We start from the raw sequence: 25,866 nt of genomic DNA, 5'->3' as shown, positions 1-25,866 counted from the left end.
GTTTTCAACGTACAAAATGCAAAAATGTATTACTCACACATACAAGACATACACCGTCTATAACTCATTCTTTCAGACTGCCAAAATCCAGGCCTGCCATTAAAAGTATTGATATCAAAATGATGCCAAGTTACGGTACTACAAACAATATAGGCTATCTTGCCTCGCCGAAATTAAATAAGATGTATTCCAACGCAATGCTACCCAATATTTCAATATGTTTATTGTTTGCACACGTTTATTGCACTATGTTCATTTTATGTTTATTGTTATGCATCATCAGACCAAAGCAAATTCCTTGTATGTGAAAACCTACTTGGCAATAAACCTGTTTCTGATTCTGATTCTGATCTAATTTCATATGCACAAAATCTGGCAGGATGCTGTACACTCCAGTCCAGTTGGTGGCGGTAATGCACCAAAGCTAGTATTTAAACCTGAGAAGAAGAAGACGATTCTCGCGTGGTTTCCAAAGAACTTCGCGTAGCAGTATGGCAGCCTCAGTGCTGAGAGGTTTCAGAAGAGTGGCTCCACGAATAGTTGTGCATGGAAAGGTCTCAGTTTTTTCGGACATGTGCTTGGGAGGTCAGTAGACACTGAACTCAAGACGGTTGTAATAGCGCAAATATATATTTAAAAATAAATAAATAAAATAAACGTAACTGTTAGTGGTCGCAATTAGAGGTGATCAAATTATTTTCCAACGACACCACAGCTAGCTAACGTTAGTTACCCAGATGGACAAAGGTCGGTGGACCGTGCGTAATGTTAACATTAAACTAAGTAAATATCTGGGTTATTGCCGTTCTAAAATTAGTGCTTCAGTAGTGTGCGTGGCATTTTGGGGGCGCAGTACTGTTCATTTTTGTCTTCGTGTAACAGGACGCTGAAGTTTGCTCCCGATTTGCACATTCCGGTCCACCTTAAATCGGTTGCAGTATGTGATTAGATGGTTTCGCTGTCTTCCCTACGTGTTTGCAAAGGTTATAATTTTCTTCTAAAAGTGAAATACGGCTTCAGAGAGAAATTGAACAATGGTGGTAATGTGAATGTATTATTACTATTTTTTAATTATGCTACGTCACGTCACTTCATGTCTTTTTAAGGCTTTAATATGGAAGGATCAGAAACCCAAGTCTCACGCATTTTGTTTTCCCCTCAAAATATAGTAGTCTCAATATTGCATGTGTATGAGAGAACAGGAACTAATGTACTTCTTAAATGGTGTAATGGTGGAAATATCACTGCACTGTATACAAATAAAACTCCAAACTGTCTATATAAATAAATGCAGTAATAAAATCCTTTTGGAAAATGAACATATTGGATGGCAATTTCATCTGAAAATTTAAAGGTCTCAAACTTTTGACACTTGGGGTCCTGGTCTACCTCCCACCCCAATTGTACTCAACTATTTTTGAATAATCCCACTTCAAACCTATGTAATCCAGTACAGGCCAATTGAAAAAAAATGAAAATTTGGATTGGAGTAAATCCTGCAAATTTAAAGGTCTCAAAGTTTTGACACTTGTTCATGACAGAAGGCATCCTGATCTATGTCCTACCCAGTTTCTGCAAAGATTTAGTGTAGTGTTTTAGAATAATCCAACTTCAAACCTTGGATTGAAATATCTCCTTAACTTTGAAAGGTGTCATAGACATTTGTTCACGATAGATATGGTCCTGGTCTACGCCCTGCCCAATTTCTATGAGATTTTACTGTAGCATTTTTGAATAATCCCACTTCAAACATTGTATGTAGGCTAATCCAATACAAATTAACATAAAAAATGAAAATTTGAATTTCTCCCCAAATTTAAAAGGTCTCAAACTTCTGACACTTGTTCATAATAGAAGGGGTCCTGGTCTACATTCTACCCAATTTCTGTGAAATTCCGCCGTAAAGTTTTGGAATAATTTTACTTCAAGATTTCTATGAAATCCTAGACAAGCTAATATAAAAAACTAACATTTTGGATTGGAATATCTCCTGAAATTTAAAAGATATTAAAAGTCTGACACTACAGGGCTCCATACTAACTTTTTACATTGGTTGCACTCGTGCACCTAACTTTTTCATTTAGATGCACCAGCACATAATTTAGGTGCATCCAAAGTTTTTCACCACACCTTTTGGCGCCACAATAATACATTTTAAGCGTTACCTTTTTTTGTCAGTTCCCGTACACATTGGTAATTTCGTAACACAATATATAAATGATTGTAATCAGGAATAAAGGTGCAGATAAATGTTTTTTCTTTATTTAAATCACATCACAAACATGAAATCGCATTAACCTCAATTGTTTAAGAAATAAACTTAAAAAGTGCTGATGTTTAAAATGCTTGACAAACTCAAATAAATAAATCAAACTCAAATAACTCAAACAAAAGTGTGCGCTGCTCCCGGAGGAGTACAGGGCGCAGTTTCACACATACATGCCTTCTTTTTTTTCCCCACCCACAATCAGCGAAGAAGAATATCAGGGTCAGAGCCAATCAGAGGCAGAGTAGGGGCGGGTCTTCGCAGAATGTGGGTGGGAAAAATAAATAATGCTACACATATACACACTCTGTACTACGACGGAGTATTAGGGCCACATTGAGAGGGAAAAAAATTCAGAGATTTCGAGAATAAGGTCGTAATATTACGAAAATAAAGTCGTTATATTATGAGAATAAAATCGTAATTGAGAAAAAAGTCATAATATTACGAGAATAAAGTCGCAATTTAATGAGAATAAAGGCATAATATTTCAAGAAAAATGTTGTAATATTACGAGAATAAAATCGTAAAATTTCGAGAGAAAAAAACTTTTAGGAAAATATATTACCAGCAACCAACAAAACGGGTGAGAGGACAGTCTAATGGCAGCCTGAGACTGCAATTTCCTCCAAGTCCGTGTGGTTCTTTCTTCGGAATAGACACAATTTCTTTCAATCTTTTCAATGTCCTGATACTTATGATAATGTGGTGCTGATGTGCCAAAAGATTAAGTATTTCGTTATTTGTGAAGTTATACTTTAGTATAGGTTTCACAAGATGCTCCACCTTCCTCATTTTAACGCAGACGGCAGGCTGCTCTTCTGATATTTCCCGTCTAAAATAACACGTAGCCTAAAGTTACGACTTTATTCTCGTAATATTATGACTTTTTTCTCGTAAAATTACGACTTTATTCTCATAATATTATGACTTTTTTCTCGTAAAATTGCGACTTTATTCTCGTAATATTACAACCTTATTCTCGAAATCTCAGAGTTTTTTTTCCCCTCAATGTGGCCCTGTGTACTCCGTCGTAACACACAGAGACAGACCTGCTAAATGTCAGGCGCACCGGTGCGACCAATGAAAATGTTTAGTCGCACTTGACAGATTTTTGGTGTCGCACTCTGGAGCCTTGGACACTAGTTCCTCGCAGAAGGGGTCCTGATCTATATCCTACCCCATTTCTGTGATATTTTACTGTAGCGTTTTTGAATAATACCACGTCAAACTTTCTCTGTAATCCAGCAGGAAGAAGAGCTGTCTGCTTTTACATGCAGTCTACAACTGCCCAGATTAAATGGGGTGGAGCGGTGGGTCAGCAGAGAGTCAGCAAGCTCATTACATTACATTTATTTTGCAGATGTTTTTATCCAAAGTGATGTACAATAAGTGTATACTGAAGGTCATTAGAACTACAAAACACAGGGGGTCCTCCTATATCCTCCAGTGAGTCCTCATATATCATGGCTGATGCAACTGGCAATTGCTCATGGTCTGATAGAGGCCCAACGGCCACAGCTGGCACTGGCACTGGCACTGCCCTGAGTAGTATAATTTCTTCCTAATGGGGTCACAAGTACAACAGCAATAAATTTGAAGTGCGATTATTCAACAGCCTGTATTGATTGCACATAATGTTTGGAGTGGGACTATTTGAAAATAGTACAGTAATAGTATCACAGTTGGTGGCAGACGTACAGGACATCATCTGTGATAATCAAGTGTCAAAATTCTGAGACATTAAAATTTTCAGAAGAAACTGCAATCCAAAGCCGCGTTTCCACCGCAGGAACTATACCCCGGAACTAGGAACCTTTTGAGGAACTCAGTGCGTTTCCACCGCAGGAACTAGGGTCTAAATTTAGGTCTGGGGGCTTTGTTTTACCCCCCAAAACGTTCCTGCTCGGGGGGTAGTACTTTCCGAAAGTACAGGAACCTTTTGGGTGGAGCTTGCAGCGCTGAACATTTCTGATTGGTCGAGTACTCGTAGCATTTGTGTTGTATTTATTTTCCGCCATTACCCGCCATGTTTGAAAATATGCAGCGGCAAACCAATTTATTTTCATAATAACTTCAAATCAAACTTGTATGTTATGCGGCGCAGTAGCCTACTTTTGGTTATAGCCTGTCAACAACTTGGAATTATAACGTGTGCTCTTCTGTTCTTTTCTTGCTTTAGTATTCGTTTTATAAAATGCTAAGCATTCGTGCTGGGACAGCATATTACGTAGGCTACCAAAACATTCAAACGGATTAATTCGGTTACTGAATATTTTCTTCCGGATTTTCTTTGTTAGCCCGTTGTAATTGACTCAAAACGTTTGATACAGTTATGTGAGGTATGCGGTGGTTCTGCATAATTAACATTGGTATTACAGTACAAGCAAACTGGAAATCACCTTCCGCACTTTTTATCCGGGTAAAATAACAGGTTAATTCTAGTAATCTTCCCTTTAGCTTTTTCAGACTGCCGTAATTTTACTCAATTTTACTGCCATTTTTCAATTCCACGAAAAGACCAGGAAGACTATGGACTCATTTATGGTGCATGGTTCGCATCTGGAGGGCACGCTTCGCTGCTCGGCTAGCAGTAACTTCGAAGGAAAGCAAACGGTGGCTGTACCACTACTAATTTACATTTTCACGCAAGTCCGAGTTTTCGTTCTATTCTTGTCATTTTGCGATTAGCCTATATGGAATTGACGACGAGAAAGTAATAAAACAGCAAATTGTTTACAACGTGTGCATGTTTTCTGCGGTTAATGAATGTGTTTGAGAGGATATATGAAAATCAATAAATACAAAAGTAACCATATATAGTCATTGTTGGTAACCCGTTGTATATATGTGGAATAAACCCCTCCGGGCTGTCCCGGTTATTAGAAAATAATGTAGGCTACTTTGGTGGTAGTATGGGGTTACAGAAGAAATCATATGACAGATGGACCGACGACAACGTCAGTGGGCTAATTTGCCTAATCTTCGCGGTACTTTAGACCCCGGTGGAAACGCAGACAACCATTGGCTGAAGGAACCTTTTAGTTCCTGGTAAAGTAGTTCCTGGGACTGAAAGTTCCGGGTAATTTTGGTGGAAACGCGGCTCAAATGATCAGTTTTTTCAATATGGCTGTATTGACATGCACAGAGTCTGTCTGCTTGAATTACCGGTATGCTGCATGAACCTTGACCTTCGCGTAAATTGAGGCAAACTATCCTATGCAGCGTGGGTAGCTGACTTAGCAAGTTAACAAAATGGACCGATTTCTTAATTCGAGCTCCCCCACCCAGGTCATCAAGCGAACCTGATACTGAACATATACCTTCAAAATGGTCTTGAAAATATGATGAATCATTTCTTCAGTATGGATTTACGAGTGTCATCGAGAACAAAGAGGAAAAGCTCAAAGGCCCCTTGTGCGGTAATGTGCTGTCTACGGAGAGTATGAAACCAAACAAACTTAAAAGACATTTTGAGACAACACATAAAGAATACATGGGCAAGCCAAAATCATATTTCAAAATAAAACGTGATCAGCTGTGCAGGCAGTACTTTAGAAAGGTTCCCTTCGCAAGCACTTATTTGTGCGAAGCAGGATTTAGCGCTCTTGTTTGCATGATATCAAAATTACCGGTCCAGGCTAGACGTGACAGATGACATGAGATGCGCACTCTCGACTCCCCCTGATTTTGATAAGCGCAATCATCCCATTAGACATGGTGAGTTTTTAAATGTACGATCAATGCCAACATACTGTGCTTTACTGGATTCTTATCAGTGATTGTATACTAAAATGTAACTGTCATATGTAACTTTTAAATATTAAATATTAAAAAAGTATCCAATAGCAAAGAAATGTCAATATTTTAAATGGCTGGGGTCGCGGAAAATTTCATACCTAAAATTGGGGTCCTGAGCCAAAAAAGGTTGGGAACCGCTGTACTAACCAGTTTAGCCAAATTATCTTACAATATTGTAGTGTATTAGCGTGTAAAAGTCAACAGGAATTGGTATGCATACTAAAACTATTGAAAATTTGTGCTTCATATGGTCTTACTTGCAAGTAAAACATAAAAGCTTTTAGCTGACCACATACGCACACTCGCTCTCAGCTCAGCTTGTTGCTAATATTTTGTCAAAGCTTGCTACCAAGCAAGACGTCCAGTGCCTGCGAATCTCAGATGGCTGCCACTGCCATCTACTGGCGTCAGCTGGTATCGCACTGGCTAACAGGGAGACAAAAATATTCTTGCAGTAATATGCATCTCGTGAAAAACACGTTTTGAACGTACAAGAATGCCAAGTTACTCACACACAAGGTAGCTAACGTTAAACACAGTGAAAATGCTGAAAGCGGAACTGTCCCGGAAAGATTTAACAGATGCAAAAGCAATAGTTTAAATGTGTTTTTAGTTAGGCAGCAAGCCAGTGTACTGAGTTTAGAGATTTGCTGCAGTCGGAGGGGGTAATTGACCCCGGGTCTCTCAGTCCTGTAAACAGTTTCAACCAAAAGACAATGGCACTACCCACTAGGCTACAAGGGAAGAAGACATCAGAGTTTTACTCTTTTAAACATGCGCACTGGTATATATGATCATTTTGTGTTTGCATCCAATGTTTTTATTAGTTGATGTACATAAAATGACCAATGGGGAGACATATTCTTTGTGGGCTAGGAGCATTTTTGGCAGGAAAAAGGAGAAAGCGCAAAATCCCCTTAGTTTGGAGCTTTATTGTGTGGGCATGTTAAGTTGTTTATGAATATGGGTGGCAGTGTATTATAATGGCTAAGGACTTGGTCTTCTAACCTAAAGGTCGCCGGTTCGATTACCTGATAGGACACTGCCATTGTAATCTTGAGTAAGGTACTTAATCTGCATTGCTCCAATATATATCCAGCTGTATAATTGGATACAATGTAAGTCGCTCTGGATAAGAGCATCTGCTAAATGCCTGTAATGTAATGTAATGAATTCTGTCTGTTGAAATGGGGTCAGAATGTACAGAAATGAATGTTTTTAATGGCTGAGAGTCTGTGGTTATTTCTGTGGGGAACCCTGAAAAGTGCCAAACTTTCGGCGCTGTTATAGGTATGGGGCATGCCCCCGCCAAGGCATAACTTGGCTGGGTGGCATACCTGCCATCCCAGTAAAAGTTTCCCAACCATGAAGAATGCCTGTCTTGTTTACATTTTGGTCAGATGTGGTGGCAAGTAAATCTATCGCTGTTTCCGTCGCAGCACTTTTGACACAAGCAAGGTCGGACCCTCATCCGTTAATATTACCATGAAGAGTGCATGACCCGCAAGCATAGAATTGTGTTATCAGGGCGACATAATTATATTGAGAAATACAATCTTTGGGGGGGGGGGGGGGTTTATAATGCCATCGTAGTGCGGAGTATTATAAAGTGTGACCATACGGAGTGACCATAAAACCATCCATATCAACAAAAAAAACTATGCTGCATGTAAACTTTAAATATAGGCGAACTAGTTTTACTTTTTCATGTTTGGGACTAACTTGGCTCATGTTTTAGTTAATAAAACTCAACAACAAGTGAGCACTAGTGACTTAGTACTAGTGAAGTGTTTTAGTATAGCCTAATTTCTGCAGCCTACTTGAGAATACGTGGTGTACTAGAAGTTGAAAAGAAGTTCAAGTATAAGCCTAAGTAGCCTATATTTTTATGATGTGTATAATTGGTCAAAAGTGAACCAATTACACTTTCTTATTTTAAGAAAGTATGTTATATTAGTGTGCTTATAAAACTTTATTGGGTCCACCTTCTTAAGGTTCCCTTCAGTCTATGACTGGTTATTAAAGTAGTAGGCCTGTCATATCATATGGAAGGCATCCCAACACTGCTCCATCTTTTTATTCAGGGGAGAACTGGTAGTTACATAAGAAAACTGAAGTGAGCCTCAGCCACGTTTTTGGGTTAGCTGACTGCACAGGCATAAATGTTATTATTGAGAAACCGTTGAAAATGCATGATAATGGGACCGCACCTTATTTCTGAATTCCCCTCTGTTACTTTTGAGTTTTATTTACTAAAAAGTGAGCTAGTTTAATCAGAATGTCAGACTAGAGAGTCTATAAAGTGATAAAAAATCTCAAAGATTTTCATTAAAATAAATGTCTGTTAAGTCACTATATATTGCTGAATTAGGTAAGAGAATGGTTATTGAACCTATTATTATATTAATTTATATTGTTATTATAATTTATTGTTAAAGAACTGGGTGTCTGTGGCGACATTCCCGGGAAAAAATCACAAGCGGCACACAGTTAGTGACGCGTTTTCCATTACCCATCAGTGGTTGGTCCGCCAGAGAGGGTAGGCGTAGTTAACGCTCTTCAACTCACTTGTTTTCCGGTGTCTGCTAGCGTTATGAAACCCTAAAAAGTTTTTTGTGTAACATGAGGTCATATTATTTGTTGATGTAGATTTCGTATTACATTAGTTTAGACAACATTGTGCAGTCAGTAGCCATCTCTCATATCAGGTAACGTTGCGTTAGATAGCTAGCTAATGTAATTAACATAATCCAATGTCAGCTAACAATTCGAAAAAAAGCTAGCTAACTCTACCGACCAGTACTGACCTCACAAACCGTCTTTCGAATGCAACGCTACCTTGTTGCAACGTTGCAATGTAGCTAACTAAAGGCCAGTTCAGATCAACGATTCACAACGACACTGGATGCAACTTGCATAATTCCAAGACGTCTGATTGCAAACGTTCTAAAACTGCACTTGGCGATTTGACATGGTGGGTCTTTTTAGACCCCAGGGCAGGAAACGGCTCTGCTACTAACCAGTTCACACCGTTATTTACATTGCCATCAAGTTCATCAATACATTATAATGATTGGAATAAACCGTATTTACACAGAGGATTAACCCTGGGGTATAGGTGGAGCAGAGCCGGGTCTGATTTCTGTGTAAAGATGTCAAGCCGGAGAAAAAAAAAAAAATACGCAGATTAGCGTTGTTATTATTTTATTACGTTTCCTCATATGTTCCTTCAGCCTTGATGCCCTTTTTTGATTAAATCTCCTTTGTTTCTGTTTTATTATTCTTGTTCTGATTGGTAATTTAACACCCAGCTCAGCTTTATTCTCAAACAGTTTAGCTAGCAAAACCAGAAACACCAGGGGTAACATTTTGCAGGGCAGTTGTTTCAAAAATATCACATAACAATCATTCACGAGAAAGATAATGTTTATTGTGCACGAGATACATAATTACACGAGCCACAGCGAATCCTGCGGATTCTTCTCTGAAGTGTAATGATGTTCATACCGGGTAAAAGGTGGATAAAGAATGTCTGTGGAAATTGATCATCACTAATTCTACCCCAGGTCTGCTCCAACATTTTAACCCAGCTCGGCAGTGTAAAGACAGCTTAAGTTAGCTTAAGTTAGCCCAATGAATGAGTATGTACATAACGTTACTTTTATAACAACCATTTTTTATTCAGTAAATAGTAAGTGTTATAGTTACCGTGGCCCAGGTGCCAGCTGACTGACGTCACACACGGGTGACACTGTTTGGAAGTTGGGAACTGAGGTCTAAAAACACACCTGCAATTACCGCTTCTCGCCATTGGTACCGCCAAAGAGAACAAAACGGAAGTCTTCGAGATTTAAAGTTTACTTATATGCCACTTTAAAGTTCACTTATAGAGTACAATTTTTTTTTCTTTTTCTGTAAGGGGGGTGCAGTGCTGTATGGTTTTACATTTTGGTCAGATGTGGTGGCAACACTCACTATGATGGTATAATAAACAGCCTGAGCTGTTGATGCATAGTAGGTTTGATCTAAAAGCAGTTACAGCATATAGCCTTTTTTCCAACAATGGTATTTTTCGTTATAATTGTGCCGCCGTATTAACACATTTCTAGGCTTGTGGGTCAGGTACTCTTCTACTCTTGTTTCGAAAGTGCTGCAATGGAAAGAGCAATAGATTGTTGTAAAGTAAAAACAATAGTAAAGTTACCTAATGGTTGTTTTCCCCTCTTCCAATTATGAGTAAAACACTGTAAATAAAGTATTAGTTACAATGAGTGTTGCTTCAAAATGTGTTGCTTTTTTGCTTTATTACCCTGTCCCAAATTGAAAATATGTTTGCCAAAGCACCTTGGAGGTGTGACACTTTGGTGAGTGTCCACTGAAATGAGTGGAAGAAGAAAATCAAACAAGTCATTTTTATTAATGCAGAGTGGCTATTTTAGTTCATACACAGTGGTTTTGTTAACTTGTGAAGAACGGTCTTAGCCATAGTTTTCTGAGAAGACCTGGAAGACCAGACCCAAACGTGTGCTTGAAAACAGCTATTGGTCATTACATATTATTGAGGCTGTCATTATGTGGGTACACTTATATAATTGGTGTGTTCACAGGAGTCAGGCAGAAGTCCACAGTTCAGTATGTGACTCGTCCAGACTTGCCAAAGCTGGCCTATCGGAAGGTCAAAGGCAAGAGCCCGGGCGTGGTCTTCCTGCCAGGATTCGCCTCCAGTATGGCTGGGTTGAAGGCAGAGGCTCTGGAGGAGTTCTGCAAGTCTTTAGGCCATGCCTTCTTGAGGTATGGAACTCTGGGGGAGGGGTTTGTTCATCATTAGACCACTCCTACTTAAGGTGGAAGAACCTGGGGGAGAAGTGTTTGGCCCGATCCCAATTCACCTCCTAATCGCTCTGTCGATGCAGTAAAACTCACTTTGTGCATTCATGGCAGGCGCCATATTTTCAAGCCAAATTTCAGCGAGGGATAGTGGCTGTTCAGCCCTCCGATGCTCCCTCAATAAGGAGGAAATTAGTGCTGGCTTAAAAGCAATTGCTGATCTAGCAGGCATTGCATTGCTTAACGTTACCAGTGTCGTTAACGCATGGCAGGGCTGATCACATTTAAATGTAATTTGACTGCCGTCTCATGTCTTTTCAAAAGACCATTATCTTGGTCCTGACTGTATTGTCTTGTTTGCAAAAAATCACCTCAAGTGATGCAAATTTAATTGATTAAAATGTACTGATGACACAAATCTCAATTGCGGTTATTATTATTTGCAATGCAAATGTGGCAGTTCAAAGTAGCTCACTGTGTCTGATGATTTTTTTTATTGACAGTAATTCTTTCGTTGTAAATTCTTATCTGTAAATTCCGATTCATTGGAGCAGAACAAAAGTGTATCCCACACGCCTGCTGCTTTTTATGCTCCCTATGACCTCATGCCTGCCCTTGCTTGTGAGTGGCCCCTACGTAAGTGATAATTAAGCGTAACTTGTAGCATAACAGGCGGGGGGTGTTTAGGAGGTGAATTGGAACAAAGGGTTCATCACTACGTAATACTTTTCAAAGGTATGTGCCCCTGGGGAGAGAAAATGTTTGTCAATTAGTCACCTGTTTTTATTCATAGTCAATTAGCTTGTCTTTTGGCTAGTGAGCATGTCATACATTCCAATCACATCATATTTTCACATTTGATAATTTTGTTTGGCATTGACACATATGTCTGGAAATTCAAAAATCCTGTTTTTATTTGGGAGTAGATATTTAAGCCACGTTTCCACTGCAGGAACTTTCCCCAGGAACTAGGAACCTTTTGAGGAAACCAGTGCCGGGGACTTTAGTTTACCCCCAAAAAAGTCCCTGCTCAGGGGGTAGTACTTTCCAAAAGTACAGGAACTTTTGGGGTGTGGCGCAAGCGCTGAACATTTCTGATTGGTCGAGTACTCGCAGCATTTTATTTCAACCGCCATTTTTCAAAATCTGCAGCCGCAAACCAATTTATTATTTTCAGAATAACTTGAATTCAAACTTTTATGATATGCGGCGCAGTAGCCTACTTTTGATTATAGCCTGCCAACGTCTACTGATGAGAAATTAAGATTGAGGATTATAGCATGTATGCTCTTCTGTTCTTTTCTTACTTTAGCATTAAGTCTGTTTTATAAAATATTAATCAGTTGTGCTGGGACAGCATATTACGTACCAAAACATTCAAACGGTTTAATTTGGTTATTGGTAATTTTAAAACGGATTTTCTTTGTTAGCCTGTTACAATTGACTCAAAACGCTTGACACAGTTATGTGAGGTATGCGGTAGTTCTGCGTAATTTACATTGGGGATACAGTAAAAGCAAACTGGAAAAAATCACCTTCCGCACTTTTTGTCAGGGTAAAATAACAGGTTAATTCTAGTAATCATCCCTTTTGTTTTGTCAAACTCCCATAATTTTACTCTGCGATCCTTCAATTCCACAAAAAGACCAGTAAGACTAGACATGGACTCTACGGTCCATGGTTCGCATCTGGAGGGCACACTTCAAGTATTTAGCTACATGCTCCGCTAGCAGTAACTTTAAAAGATGAAAGCAAACGGTGGCTGTACCACTGCAATATTAATTTAAATTTTCATGCAAGTCTGAGTTTTCATTCTATGTATTCTTATCATTTTGCGATTATATGGAAATGACGATGAGAGTCGAATTAATCAATTCAACAGCAAATTGTTTACGACGTGTGCATGTTTTCTGCTATAAATGTTGTTACCAGTTATTTGTGGAATGTGAATGCATTCTGTCGCCTTGGATGTCAAGACATTAAAGTGAATGTTCGCATAAAAACATAATGAATGTGTTTGAGAGGATATGTAAAACAGTTACAATCTGTATATTGGCCTGTTATATCCTGATTGTTGCATAACAACAGTCCAAGTCAAACTACCAACAAGAGGTTTGCTTGAGAACGGTAAAATAATATGCCCAAACAGCCGCGGAAGAATATTTCAATTTCCGGTGATTCATTCGATAAAAATCAATAAATACTAAACTAACCATATATAGTCATTGTTGGTAACCTATTGTATAGGCTAAGTGGAATAAACCCCTCCGGGCTGTCCTGTTATTGGAAAATAATGTAGGCTACTTCGGTGGTAGTATGGATTTACAGAAGAAATCATACGACAGATGGACCGGCGACAACGTCGCTTTTTCATAAGTCAGCTGATTAATTTGCCTAATCTTCGCTGGTCTTTAGACCGCAGTGGAAACGCAGACAACAATGGGCTGAAGGAACCTTTTAGTTCCTTGAAAAGTAGTTCCTGGGACTAAAAGTTTGGGGCACTTTGGGTGGAAATGCGGTTTTGGAAGTCCATCTTTTATAGGATTTATAGGTCTCACTGAGATGAAATAATACAGAAGAAAAGTAAAGAATGAAATCATTGCCCCATATTGCAAAAGTCCAGAAATGGATAGCCTTTCTTAATACATAAACCGTGTAAGGTGCATAATACAAAAAGAATAATCACATTCTCAGATCTATGTAAACAGACAGACAGTTCTCAGGGAGTGAGTATGCAGTAATAGGGCAAGTTGTTTGCCTGTTTATAGTGTGGTAGTTTGTTTAGTTCAGAGGCACACAAAGTTGTGACTAACTGGACAGCAAGGTCATTTGGCTGTAGTGACCACCTGTTTCTGTTCATGTCCCTTGCAATTTGTTGTGTCTGTTTTGCATACTAGCCTGTAAGCCTTCCTACAGTTCAGTGTGGCCTGTAAGGCTTCCTACAGTTCATCTGCTGTATATTTTGTGTGTGGTGTGGTGAAGTCTCAGCAAAAAGGAAGACAGACTAGGGTAAACTGTCTTAAGCCCTGTCCGGACGGGATTAGTTTCACCAGGGGAGGTCAGGTAATGTAATTTTCACCAGGGTAATTCAGTAATTTTATTCACTTCCGGAACGACTATGTCATTGATTTTGAGCGGGCACGCAAATAATAATTCCGGCTGAAATAACCTACTGTTTTTCAGCGAACTCCGAGGTCCTATGATAATTCTATTACCATCCAGATCGACATGTCAGTATTTGATGCGGATTACAATGATTTTGGGCGGTACATTTTTATTATACTTCCCATTTCCAGCTTTGTATTGCGTGTGAGCTCAGTGCGATCACAGAAACAATGGAAGATATTCTCGAGTCCCTTGAATCCCCCTTATCTACTTCTTTCATTCCCTCATGGAGACCAATAATAAGTAGTACGATCAAATCGATCAGAAGAGCCAGGTCTCGCAAGCTGCTGAGATGAGCCACATTTATGGAAGTTTCGGGTAAACTCGCTGAACTGCTAATAGCTAACGTTAATAGCTTACAGTTTGCTCCAAAAATGTATGGTGCCGGTGGCACTTTTTTTTATGTGCTTTTAAACGATTAAAGCTTGCATGCACCAATTTAACCAGTTTTCTTGTGCTTGATGCTTTCTCAATATTTTTTTTTGAGGTAGGCCTAGTCGATCCTTTCGCGGCACTTTGTCGATTCGCCAAACGTGGTCTTTACCGATGGACATTTGTTGCAGACCTGCTTGTATATCTCATCCCAAATTTTGTCGTTGTGGATCGATTGCTCAAATTGGCATTGGAAGCACAGTTCCCCCCACATTGATATGAGGCATAAAGTCTCTTCCCGAGTCCAGTGTCTAGTATTTGCTTTAGGCATGTCTTCGTGTTTGTAATATACAACGTTATATATAGTTATTTTAGCTGTACTATAGCATTACACGTGCGTTGTGTTGTGTTTTGTGATTTTGTTTTCCGGTAGGCGGGAATAGAGTGTGACGAATACATCCGGGAACAGCCAAACAGACATGCCCCACAGTAATTTTGGGGAGTAATAAAGGGAAATTCTTATTCCATATGGATCGGCCATTAAAATCACTGGTGCTATGATAAAAAAAATACATTACCGACGTTGTCGGGCAATACTAATCCCGTCCGGACAAGGCAGTCATACTTTCAGTATAGAATAATACTAAGTATAATTAGTATTTTTAATATCTTACATTTGACAAGGTGTTAGATCACTTTCTGGAGCTTTGTCCATGTTCATGTCAAGATAGTTTCTAATATTTTGAGGCATGATGAGAACATGGTTAAATTGTTTTATGATAATTATAAGCATTTTCTATGCCATTATAGAACCACCTTGCTCATATTTTTATAACTTGGCACTGTTTTTCCTCATTGAACTTTAGTGCCGAGCTGTTGTATATGGTTCTATTTCTGTGCCCATAATGTTATTCATGTGACCTGCACTGTGGCCATATCATAAGGTGCCCTGGATAGAAAAATGTTAACATAACTAAATAAAATAATTATTTCTACTGACCAGTTGAAAATAACCATTGTCAAGTATTGTATGTAGGATGTGGAGCAAAGTTCTGAGCTGCTTGTCATGGCAATTTCTTTGGTTTTTGGCAGGTTTGACTACACGGGCTGTGGGGCTTCAGAAGGGGTGTGGACTGACTGCTCACTGGGCAGCTGGAAAAGGGATGTTCTGTATGTGCTGGATGAGCTGGTGGAGGGACCACAGGTGATAAAAACAACCTACTCACTTTTGAGATTATTAATGATAAATCGCACATTAAAAAAAAATCCATACGGGTTGCTGAGGAGCTCCTGTTAATGCATTGTTCTAGTGCATGGATGGCCCCATGGTGTGGTATTGATGCGGGAATGTGTCAGTGCTGACTGGTTGGCTGCCCTGCAGGGCAAATGCATAATTTGTCCTAGCGCTCCCAGGGATTGAGAATGTTTCAGTTGGGTAGGATGACAGCATCTCATTGTGCACCAGTAACCACCACCGGTCAATCGGGCGTTCACAAGTTCATCTATTGAGCAGCAAACAAAGCATCTTCCTCCAACTTAAGTCTGCATTAACCCGATTTGTGCATTGTGGTGTGATAAGAAGCAGCAGCAGACATGACATGCTTTGGAGGGGATTACATGCTTGTCTACACTCTTCCAAATCCACAGTAGAGGTTGCAATGAGTATTACAGCATGAGCATCATTGGGGATTTCAAATTCAGGAGGAAAATGGGGGAGAGCATTAAAACAATATATAAAAAATGTATATACATGAAAAACAGTTAAACTGGATTAAATTATGTATTATTAATATTATTTAATTAAATTAAATTATGGTAAATTATCACAAGAACCTGGGCTTTCTGTGGAGATCTTATCAGCCAATTCTCTTCCCAGCTCAGCTACTTCATACAGGTCCAAATTATGAACAGGCCAGTTAACCACAGTTCTGTTCAGAAATACAGTGCCTTCGGAAAGTATTCAGACCCCTTCACTTTTTCCACATTTTTTTTTACATTACAACCTTATTCTAAAATTGATTAGATTCATTTTTATTCTCATCAATCTACACACAATACCCCATAATGACAAAGCGAAAACAGGTTTTTAGAAAGTTTTGCAGATTTATTCAAAATAAAAAACTGAAATATCACATTTACATAAGTATTCAGACTCTGTGCTATGACTTTCAAAATTGAGCTCAGGTGCATCCTGTTTCCATTGATTGTACTTGAGATGTTTCTACAACTTGATTGGGGTCCACCTGTGGTAAATCCAATTGATTGGACATGATTTGGAAAGGCACACACCTGTCTTTATAAGGTCCCACAGTTGACAGTGCATGTCAGAGAAAAAAAAAAAAAAGCCATGAAGGGGAAGGAAATTTTCGTAGATCAGATCTGAGGAAAGGGTATAAAAAAAAATTCTGCAGCATTGATGGTCCCAAAGAACACAGTGGCCTCCATCATTCTTAAATGGAAGAAGTTTGGAACCATCAATATATCACATTTTATTTATATAGCGTATGTCACAATACACTTCACAGACAACCCTGACCCATCAAGAGCTAGCCTAAAGCAACAGTGGCAAGGAAAAACTCCCTGTGGCAGATGGGAAGAAACCTCGGAAGGAACCAGGCTCAACGGGGAAACCCGTCCTCCTCTGTTCGGCTCAGGGTGTAGATTGTTGACCAACATGGTCAGTCAGTCAATGTTTACATTGTTCATATTGCGGATGAGATGATGGACTGGGCCGGGTGGTGGTGGTTGGGAATCACCAGGACTCTTCCTCGAGCTGGCTGCCTGGCCAAACTGAGCAATCGGGGGGGGGAGAAGGGCCTTGGTCAGGGAAGTGACTAAGAACCACGATAGTCACTCTGACAGAGCTCCAGAGTTCCTCTGTGGAGATGGGAGAACCTTCCAAAAGGACAACCATCTCTGCGGCACTCCACCAGTCAGGCCTTTATGGTAGAGTGGCCAGACAGAAGCCACTCCTCAGTAAAAGGCACATGACAACCCACTTGGAGTTTGCCAAAAGTCACCTAAAGGACTCTCAGACCATGAGAAACAAGATTCTCTGGTCTGATGTAACCAGGATTGAACACTTTGGCCACAATGCCAAGCATCACGTCTGGAGGAAACCAGGCACCGCTCATCACCTGGCTTCCCTACGGTGAAGCATGGTGGTGGCAGCATCATGCTGTGGGGATGTTTTTCAGCGGCAGGAACTGGGAGACTTGTCTGGATCGAGGGAAAGATGAACAGAGCAAAGTACAAAGAGATCCTTGATGAAAACCTGTCTGTTAAGTCACTATCTATTGCCGAATTAGGTAACACAATGGTGATTGAACCTATTATTATATTAATTTATATTATTATTATTATTATTATTTATGATTAAAGAACTGGGTGTCTGTGGTGACGTTCCCGGGAAAAAAATCACAAGCGGCGCATAGTTACTGACACGTTTTCCATCACCCATCAGTGGTTGGTCCGCCAGAGAGGGTAGATGGAGCTAACACAACAGGCTCGCTCTTCAACTCACTTGTGTGTGAGCGGCGTACTGTTTTTTCTGGTGTCTGCTAGCGTTACAATAACATAGAAAGGAGGGGGGGGGTTATGGAGCCCTAAAAAGTTTTTGTGTAACATGACATTATTTGTTGATGTAGATTTCGTATTACATTTGATGACAATGTAACGTTACTAAATTACATAGCCTAGCTATTTGTACAGCTAACACTAGCTACCAGACCATGTCAAGAAAGGCAACATTAGTTTAGACAAAGTTGCGCAGGGTAGCCATCTCTCATATCAGGTAACGTTGTGTTAGCTAGCTAGCTAATGTAATTAACACAATCTAATGTCAGCTAACAATTAGAAAAAACGCTAGTTGACGCTACCGACTGGTACCGACCTCCCAAAACGTCTCTCGAATGCAATGCTACCTTGTTGCAACGTTGTAAAGGTCAGTTCAGATCAATGATTCGCAACGAGACTGGATGCAACTTGCAAAATTCCAAGACGTCGGATTGTAAAAGTTCTAAAACTGCACTTGGAAATTTGACATGGTGGGTCTTTTGAGACCACAGGCAACGGCTTCAGACGCTCTGCAACTAACCAGTTCACACCGTTGCATTTTCTCTGCAACATTCTAAAACCGTTTTGTCTCGTTGCGAATCATTGATCTGAACTGGCCTTAACGTTACCGTTATTTACATTGCCATCAAGTTCATCAATATATTATAATGATCGGAATAAAGCTGTCTTTACACAGAGCATTAACCCGGGGTATAGGTGGAGCAGAGCCGGGTCTGATTTCTGTGTAAAGATGTCAAGCCGGAGAAAACTAAATAAAAGAATACGGCAGTATGGATTAGCATTGTTATTATTTTATTACGCTTCCTCATATGTTCCTTCAGCCTTGATGCCCTTTTTTGATGAAATCTCCTTTGTTTTTGTTTTATTATTCTTGTTCTGATTGCTAATTTGAACACCCAGCTCAGCTTTATTCTCCAACAGTTTAGCTAGCAAAACCAGAAACACCAGCGGTAACATTTTGCAAGGCAGTCGTTTCAAAAATATCACACAACAATCATTCACGAGAAAGCCTACATAATTGCACGAGCCACAGCGAATCCCACAAATTCTTCTCTGCAGTGTAAAGATGTTCATACCGGGCAAAAGGTGGATAAAGAACGTCTATGGAAATTGATCATCGCTAATTCTACCCCAGGTCTGCTCCAGCATTTTAACCCAGCTCGGCAGTGTAAAGACAGCCTAATGTTAGACAATGAATGAGTATGTACATAACTTTACTTTTATAACAACCGTTTTTTATTCAGTAAATAGTAAGTGTTATAGTTGGCGTGGCCCAGGTGCCAACTGACTGACGTCACACAGGCGACACTGGTTGGATCCTTTTGGGTCTCTGGGAAGTGAGGTCCAAAAACATACCTGCAATTACTGCTTTTCACCATTGGTACCACGAAAGAGAACAAAATGGAAATCTTTGAGATTGTAACTTTAACCCCTTAGCGCACATGCAAAATCTTGCTAATCCTTGCCCATTTAGGGGGGTACCCTATTTAAAGCTTTATAACTCCAGATGTGAACATCACAGAGACTTGAAAAATGGCTTAAATGAAGCAGGACATTTGTACAATTTACAATATTAACAATTCGTTTATATACATAATTTTGGAAGAAATTAAGTGCCTAAAATGCAATTGTCTAGACAACAAATCAAAAATTAATTTGCACTTTTTTAGTTTGCAATGAAATACTGAGATATTGCATGTATACAGCAGGTTAAACTATACATGTGCTAGATCAAAAACTTCTTGACCACAAGTTCATAAAATCTAAGGGTGGATATGTAGAACTACTATAGATGTATGAAGCAAAAACTAGTCGGAATTACAAGCTTTCAGTCAGTCGAGTGGTCTAAAATATCTAGGGGTCCAGAAACATATCCAAAATCTCTCCAAAATTAAATAAAATGCTTTTTGTCCATTATAAAGCATATAAATGAGCCCCTTATGAAGTTTTAAGATGGAACATTGCTATCCGGTTAAAAAAGAATGCAAAAATATTGTCACACAATGCGGTACAGTACCTATATGTGTAATTAACTCTTGTATGTATTTCTATACTTTGTACTCTCGTATGTTTTCTTGTATGGGGATGGGACGACGACATGTAAACAATTTTCAACCGTCCACCACGTTTTGGCAATGCTCCAACTCTCACGTCATCACTGTTGCATGCTTCACAAAAACTATTACACTACTAACTAACGCTTACATTACAGTGTGATATATCCACATTATATAATACCACTAACCTATTTAAAGATACTCAATTTCAAAAATAATGTATATAACCGAAGTATTTTGAGCAGTAATACTTACATAGCAATGATGAAATCTTATCTGTTTTCAGTAGACGGAGACAGAGACAGGAAATCAATGATATAGTTCTATCCGCCCCCGTCTTACACCAGAAAACTATGTCAGCTATGGCTATCAGCAAACATATATATGGCTTAGCTATGCTCAGAAGTCCTCAATAATAATAGTATTTTCCAAGAAATTTCGAAAAATCGTTGACAAGGTTTCGTTAGCAGCGTCTTTGTTTTACTGCTACCACATGAATGCGTAATTGAATGCGATGATAAGAAAATATCTGGTTACGCTGACCTATGAAACGCTATTCCAAAAGCAAAATTAGACATGTTATACATCGTTAGAAAGCTTATACTCTCACCTACTGAATAAATGAATTGTCAATCAAGCCAGACTGCACTAAAAAGGGCGACGACGCCGTAAACAACAGGTGTGGTATTACGCACAGCTATTTTGGAAGGTACCCAGGCATCACACATGCGCGTATATTTCCGAAACGGATTGTCCAAAACAATATATGACCACTCAGTCTCAAAATGGACATCTCTATGCGTAAAACCAATGGTAAGGTTGTATATTTATTCAATATTTAGCCCCAGATATTGACTATAGAATGACATGGCATCATTTTAAAAACTTTTTCCTCTTTTAAATGTATTCAGTGAGCAGCTTTTCACTGTGTATAGGCAATCTTAAGGTATTTCGGGTTATCCTGTTGTATGGACGGAATACGATTTATTAGTTGACGAAATTTTTATTAATGCATGATAGCAATTGTCATTGTCAAGGTGGTAGTTTGTATGTCAAGGACTCAGGGAGGGTGCGTGCTTAAGAAGCGGAGCTCATGTGGGGCTGAAACCTTTCGCATAGTGTAGTATAGCTACAATGACTGAAACACCAGTTCGTTTCATCTCACCTTGGCCAGTAGCACCGATGTTTGACTTTAGTAATCTAGGCACCCGGTGCTTCCCTAGGGCTGTGCGCTAAGAGGTTAAGCAATACCAAGCGGAAGAGTCTACTTCACACAGTATGTGGAGTGAGTCTCAACATAACCTCCAGTGAGGTGGACTTTTATACATTTCTGTCATCATTAGATACTGCCTTCCTGTATTTTTCCTTCTCACCACCACCCTGACCATGGGGTCATGCCCCTGTTTCACAATGCTTATCTGCACCCCGACCAGGTCTCTAAATCAGTTAGGATCTACTTCTTCATCTGGAGAACAACAGCTGTTTTCACATTCTTCCATATTGGAACATCAACAGAATAAGCTAAAAAACAAGTTTTAGATGATTCTAGTCACACACACACATAGTTTCCTTTGTTTAAATATAAGCCCATAATCATAGTTATTTATGCTGCTTAAACACTTCTTTGCATATACACCAGAATGTGTTACATTTCCACCCTTTTGATTATTTTAAACAAAGATTGATTACACATTTCATATATATATATCAGTACAACCTTCCTTTCTAGCCTAAGCATGCAGAGTCATTATGTCCCATGGGTCTGGGGAACAAAAATGTGGGTGGCGTGGTGGAATGCTGCATTAAAGAACACACATAACATGATTCATTCATTTTACCAGTGAACCCAATGGAATGATTTATGAAGCAGTACCATATATTGCTTTCAAAAGAACTATAATCAGCACCTTCTAGCCATGACAAATTTGTTTGAGCTACTTTCTCTTTTGGGGTGGCTATTTTTTTAAGTCCTGCCGTTGGACTTTGCTGGTCTTCCCTTCACTCATCAGGATAGGGACGGTAATGCACCTTGCAATGATTGTGAGGAATCCCAATGCCGTCCATTTCCCACAGCCCAACCTGTGGAAGGGGTTCTAGCCATTTCCCGTCATGTTGACGATAAGGCAGAGGTTACTAGCACTTGCCTTGCTGGAGCGTCAGCCTCGCGCCTTAGCCCTGTTCACTAGGCACTTTCACATGTCTACAATGAGACGCATATCCAGGTGTCCCTTTCAGCTACTCAGACTGCAGTGTTGATGACCAGCAGAACCTGGAACAGACCTCTCCACCTCAGGGCAGACCAGTTCTTGCTCCTCAGGTCCTTTACCACCACCCAATCACCTGGCTGTAGCTGATGTAGCGGTCCTGTTGCTGAGGTAGGGAAAGCTGCTTTCACCTGTGTATGTACAGTTCTGAGAGCAGAGGTTAATGCCTTACAATGTGACACCATTCCTTTATCCAGCCCATGTAAGGTGAGATGTTGCGAGGATGCCGGAGAATGTGGTACTGCCATAGGGCGTCCCATTAAAACCTCATAGGGGGAGATACCTAATGCCCCCTTCTTGCCTCATGCTTAAGAGCACAAAAGGGAGAGCAGCTACCCAATTTAATTTAGTCTGAGCCATAGCCTTTGTTAGTTTGGCCTTTATTGTCACATTGGCTCTCTCCGCTGGGCCGTCTCTTGCTGGGTGGTAGGCACAGTGTGTTCTCAAATCTGTGTAACATTTCACTTAGTGCTTGGACCACCTGGTTTACAAAGGGAGCGACATTATCCAACGTCACCTTTGCTGGTATGCCCCACCTGGGCACAGTTTCCTTCATTAAAGCTTTTGCCACCGATGCACTAGATGCTGCACGGCAGGGGAAAGCTTCAACCCATTTTGGAAGCATGTCATTAAACACAATCAATCAATCAATCAGATTTTATTTATATAGCGCCTTTCGTGCAAAATTGCAATACAAGGTTCTTAACGACACAATAGAAATACAGCAATACAAATGAAAATACAACAATACAATGAAAATACAACAATACAGTGAAAATAAGAAAATGGTAGTATAAAGGGTGGATTAAAATAAAATTTAAATTGTATTTTAATCTAAAAGATTTAAAATAAAAGATTAAAGTAAAAGATTAAAATAAAATGGATTAAGAGAATGCTAAGCTAAAAAGGTATGTCTTAAGATTTCTTTTAAAGGTGTTTACAGATTGTGATGCCCTCAGCTTCTCAGGCAGGCTGTTCCAGAGGCGAGGACCATAGATACTAAATGCTGCCTCCCTGTAGGTCTTTGTCCTGACCCGGGGAACAACTAAAAGGCCAGTGCCAGAGGACCTGAGTGATCTAGAGGGAGCATACATTGAGAGCATGTCTGACAAGTATTCAGGCGCTAGTCCATTAAGTGATTTGAACACCAACAAGAGGATCTTAAAATCTATTCTAAAACTGACAGGCAACCAATGAAGGGACTTTAGGACAGGTGAGATGTCTGCTCTCCTCCTGGTCTTGGTCAGCACACGTGCTGCTGCATTCTGAATGGTCTGTAGTTTATTTATAGCTTTCTTAGATAGACCAGAGAAGAGAGCATTGCAGTAATCAAGCCTGCTAGTGATAAAAGCATGCATAAGTCTCTCAGTATCTGCCTGGGAGAGAAACGGTTGCACTTTAGCAGTATTTCTAAGGTGATGAAAGGCTGTTCTAGTGAGATTACTGATGTGAGATTCAAAATTCAAATCAGGGTCTAGAAGCACGCCAAGATTTTTTTCTAAGGGCTTGGCATTTAGTGCCAGAGATTTTAAATTAGTGCATAATATCTCTCTCTGGACTTTTGCTCCGATAATTAGGCCTAGAACCTCTGTCTTATCTTTGTTCAATTGCAAGAAATTATTTGACATCCACAGGTTGATATGGTCAATGCATTGAACCAGTTTATCAATAGGGCTGATGTCATTGGGTGATAAAGAGATGTACAGTTGTGTATCATCAGCATAGCTATGAAAATGAATCCTATGTTCTCTGATGATGTTTCCCAGTGGCAGCATGTAGAGACTGAACAACACAGGTCCCAGAATGGAGCCTTGAGGAACCCCACATGTTATGCTAGTGTTAGCCGAGGAGTGGTCACCAAGGGAGACACAATAGTCTCTGCCGGTCAAATATGTCCTAAACCAATCTAAAACTGAGCCAGAGAGGCCAGCACACTTCTGTAGTCTGTTAATAAGGATGTCATGATCGACTGTGTCAAAAGCAGCGCTTAAGTCTAGAAGTACTAATATTGAGAGTTTCTTGTCATCCATGTTCATTCTCAGGTCATTTACAACTTTAACTAGCGCTGTCTCAGAGCTGTGGTGGGGATGAAAGCCAGGTTGAAACTTCTCAAAAATACAGCTGAAATTTAGGTAACCATTTAGCTGTTTAAATACTAATCTCTCGAGAATTTTACTTAAAAAAGAAAAGTTTGAGATTGGCCTACAATTGTTCAGGACTGAAGGATCCAGGTTACTTTTCTTTAGGAGAGGTTTCACAATAGCAATTTTCAGTGCCAGGGGAAAAATACCAGCCATCAGGGAGTGATTTACAATCAGTAGCACTTCATCCTCTAGACAGTTAAACACAGTATTAAAAAAGGTGGTGGGGATAGGGTCAAGTGAGCAGGTGGAGGGTTTTAGTTGTATTACTTCATTCCTGAGCATTACTTTATCAACAGTAGCAAAATCATTCATAGCAGTCTTAGGCAGAGGGAAAGTGTCCAAAGACAGGGGCTTACGCATATTCTGAATAACATGGTTTAGATCCAACCTGATATTTGTTATCTTGTCTCTGAATTAAAGTTTATTTGTTACATACTCCATCATACAAGTATAATTTGCAGTGAAATGCTTTTGCTGGCTCCTATATGTGCTTAAAGGAGTACCATGGTGGTTGAACGTGACACTTCCCAGTTGTCTTCAGGCAACAACAAAACAAATGTGCATAATTTTTTTATTCTTCAGTCATTTCAATGTACTTTAAAACGTATTTCTCTAAGCCTAAATTTCCCACTATAAAAATTCACCCGAACCGTCTGGGCGTGGTAATGAGAACCGTCAGTTAGCTATGATTGACAGACCGTGCCCCGTTACCATAGCTACCCCCATGATACGCTCTCTCTGGAGACTGAATTTTCACAAGCTAGCTAGCTTAGCAGTATATCAAGTATCGATAGATAGCTAAGGTAAGGACGTTGACTTATATCCAATTATAATTTTTGCTATCTAGCTAGCCAAGTTAAGATAAAAGCACAACTATAACGTCCTCATAAAAGCAAACTAGCAAGCTAACGTTATCGATAACATTGCCGTATGAAAGCAAACCTCCTAGCTAGCCAACGTTAGCTAGCTAGCTAAATGAATATAACCAGAAATAATCTAAAGGCACTCTAATATAACTGAACCTAACGTTAGTCAAATATTTGCATTGTCTGAACAGCAGGACGGTGTGTCCTGTCCAGATTCCTTTACGGGGCGTGGAAATGGGAGTGGTTACTATATTCGTGACGTAGAAAAATGACAACTTTCTCAACCGGTTGAAAATAGGACGATGAATTTAAAACGCATATTTCTCAAAAAATACAGAACGGACATATTTAATACTTTGCTCATTGTGTTTCTTCAATGCCTCTTGTGCAAATAGCACATAAAACCGAGAAAGTGTGAAAATCACCATGGTACTCCTTTAATAAAGTATAATAAAGTAGAAATACAAAACATATAACATAGAAATACAAAATATATACAAGAATGGCATGAGCTGTGAAATATATACA

The 25,866-nt window shown here is 39.6% G+C and overlaps 1 protein-coding gene across 3 annotated transcripts in view; it reads left to right on the top strand.

The window, feature by feature from the left end:
- The first annotated feature begins 425 nt into the window (after positions 1-425).
- Positions 426-25,866, top strand: part of LOC135253445 (palmitoyl-protein thioesterase ABHD10, mitochondrial-like) — a 34,590-nt gene continuing 9,149 nt past the window's right edge. For all 3 annotated transcript variants that reach the window (XM_064332744.1, XM_064332743.1, XM_064332742.1), the window contains exons 1-3: positions 426-585; positions 10,675-10,858; positions 15,524-15,635. In XM_064332744.1, coding sequence (XP_064188814.1) covers positions 492-585; positions 10,675-10,858; positions 15,524-15,635 — 390 coding nt within the window. In that variant the 5' untranslated portion in view covers positions 426-491. The remainder of the gene's footprint in view (positions 586-10,674; positions 10,859-15,523; positions 15,636-25,866) is intronic.

Source organism: Anguilla rostrata, chromosome 4 (genome assembly GCF_018555375.3).
Source record: "Anguilla rostrata isolate EN2019 chromosome 4, ASM1855537v3, whole genome shotgun sequence".
Lineage (NCBI taxonomy): Eukaryota > Metazoa > Chordata > Actinopteri > Anguilliformes > Anguillidae > Anguilla > Anguilla rostrata.
This window is presented reverse-complemented; position numbering and strand designations above follow the sequence as displayed.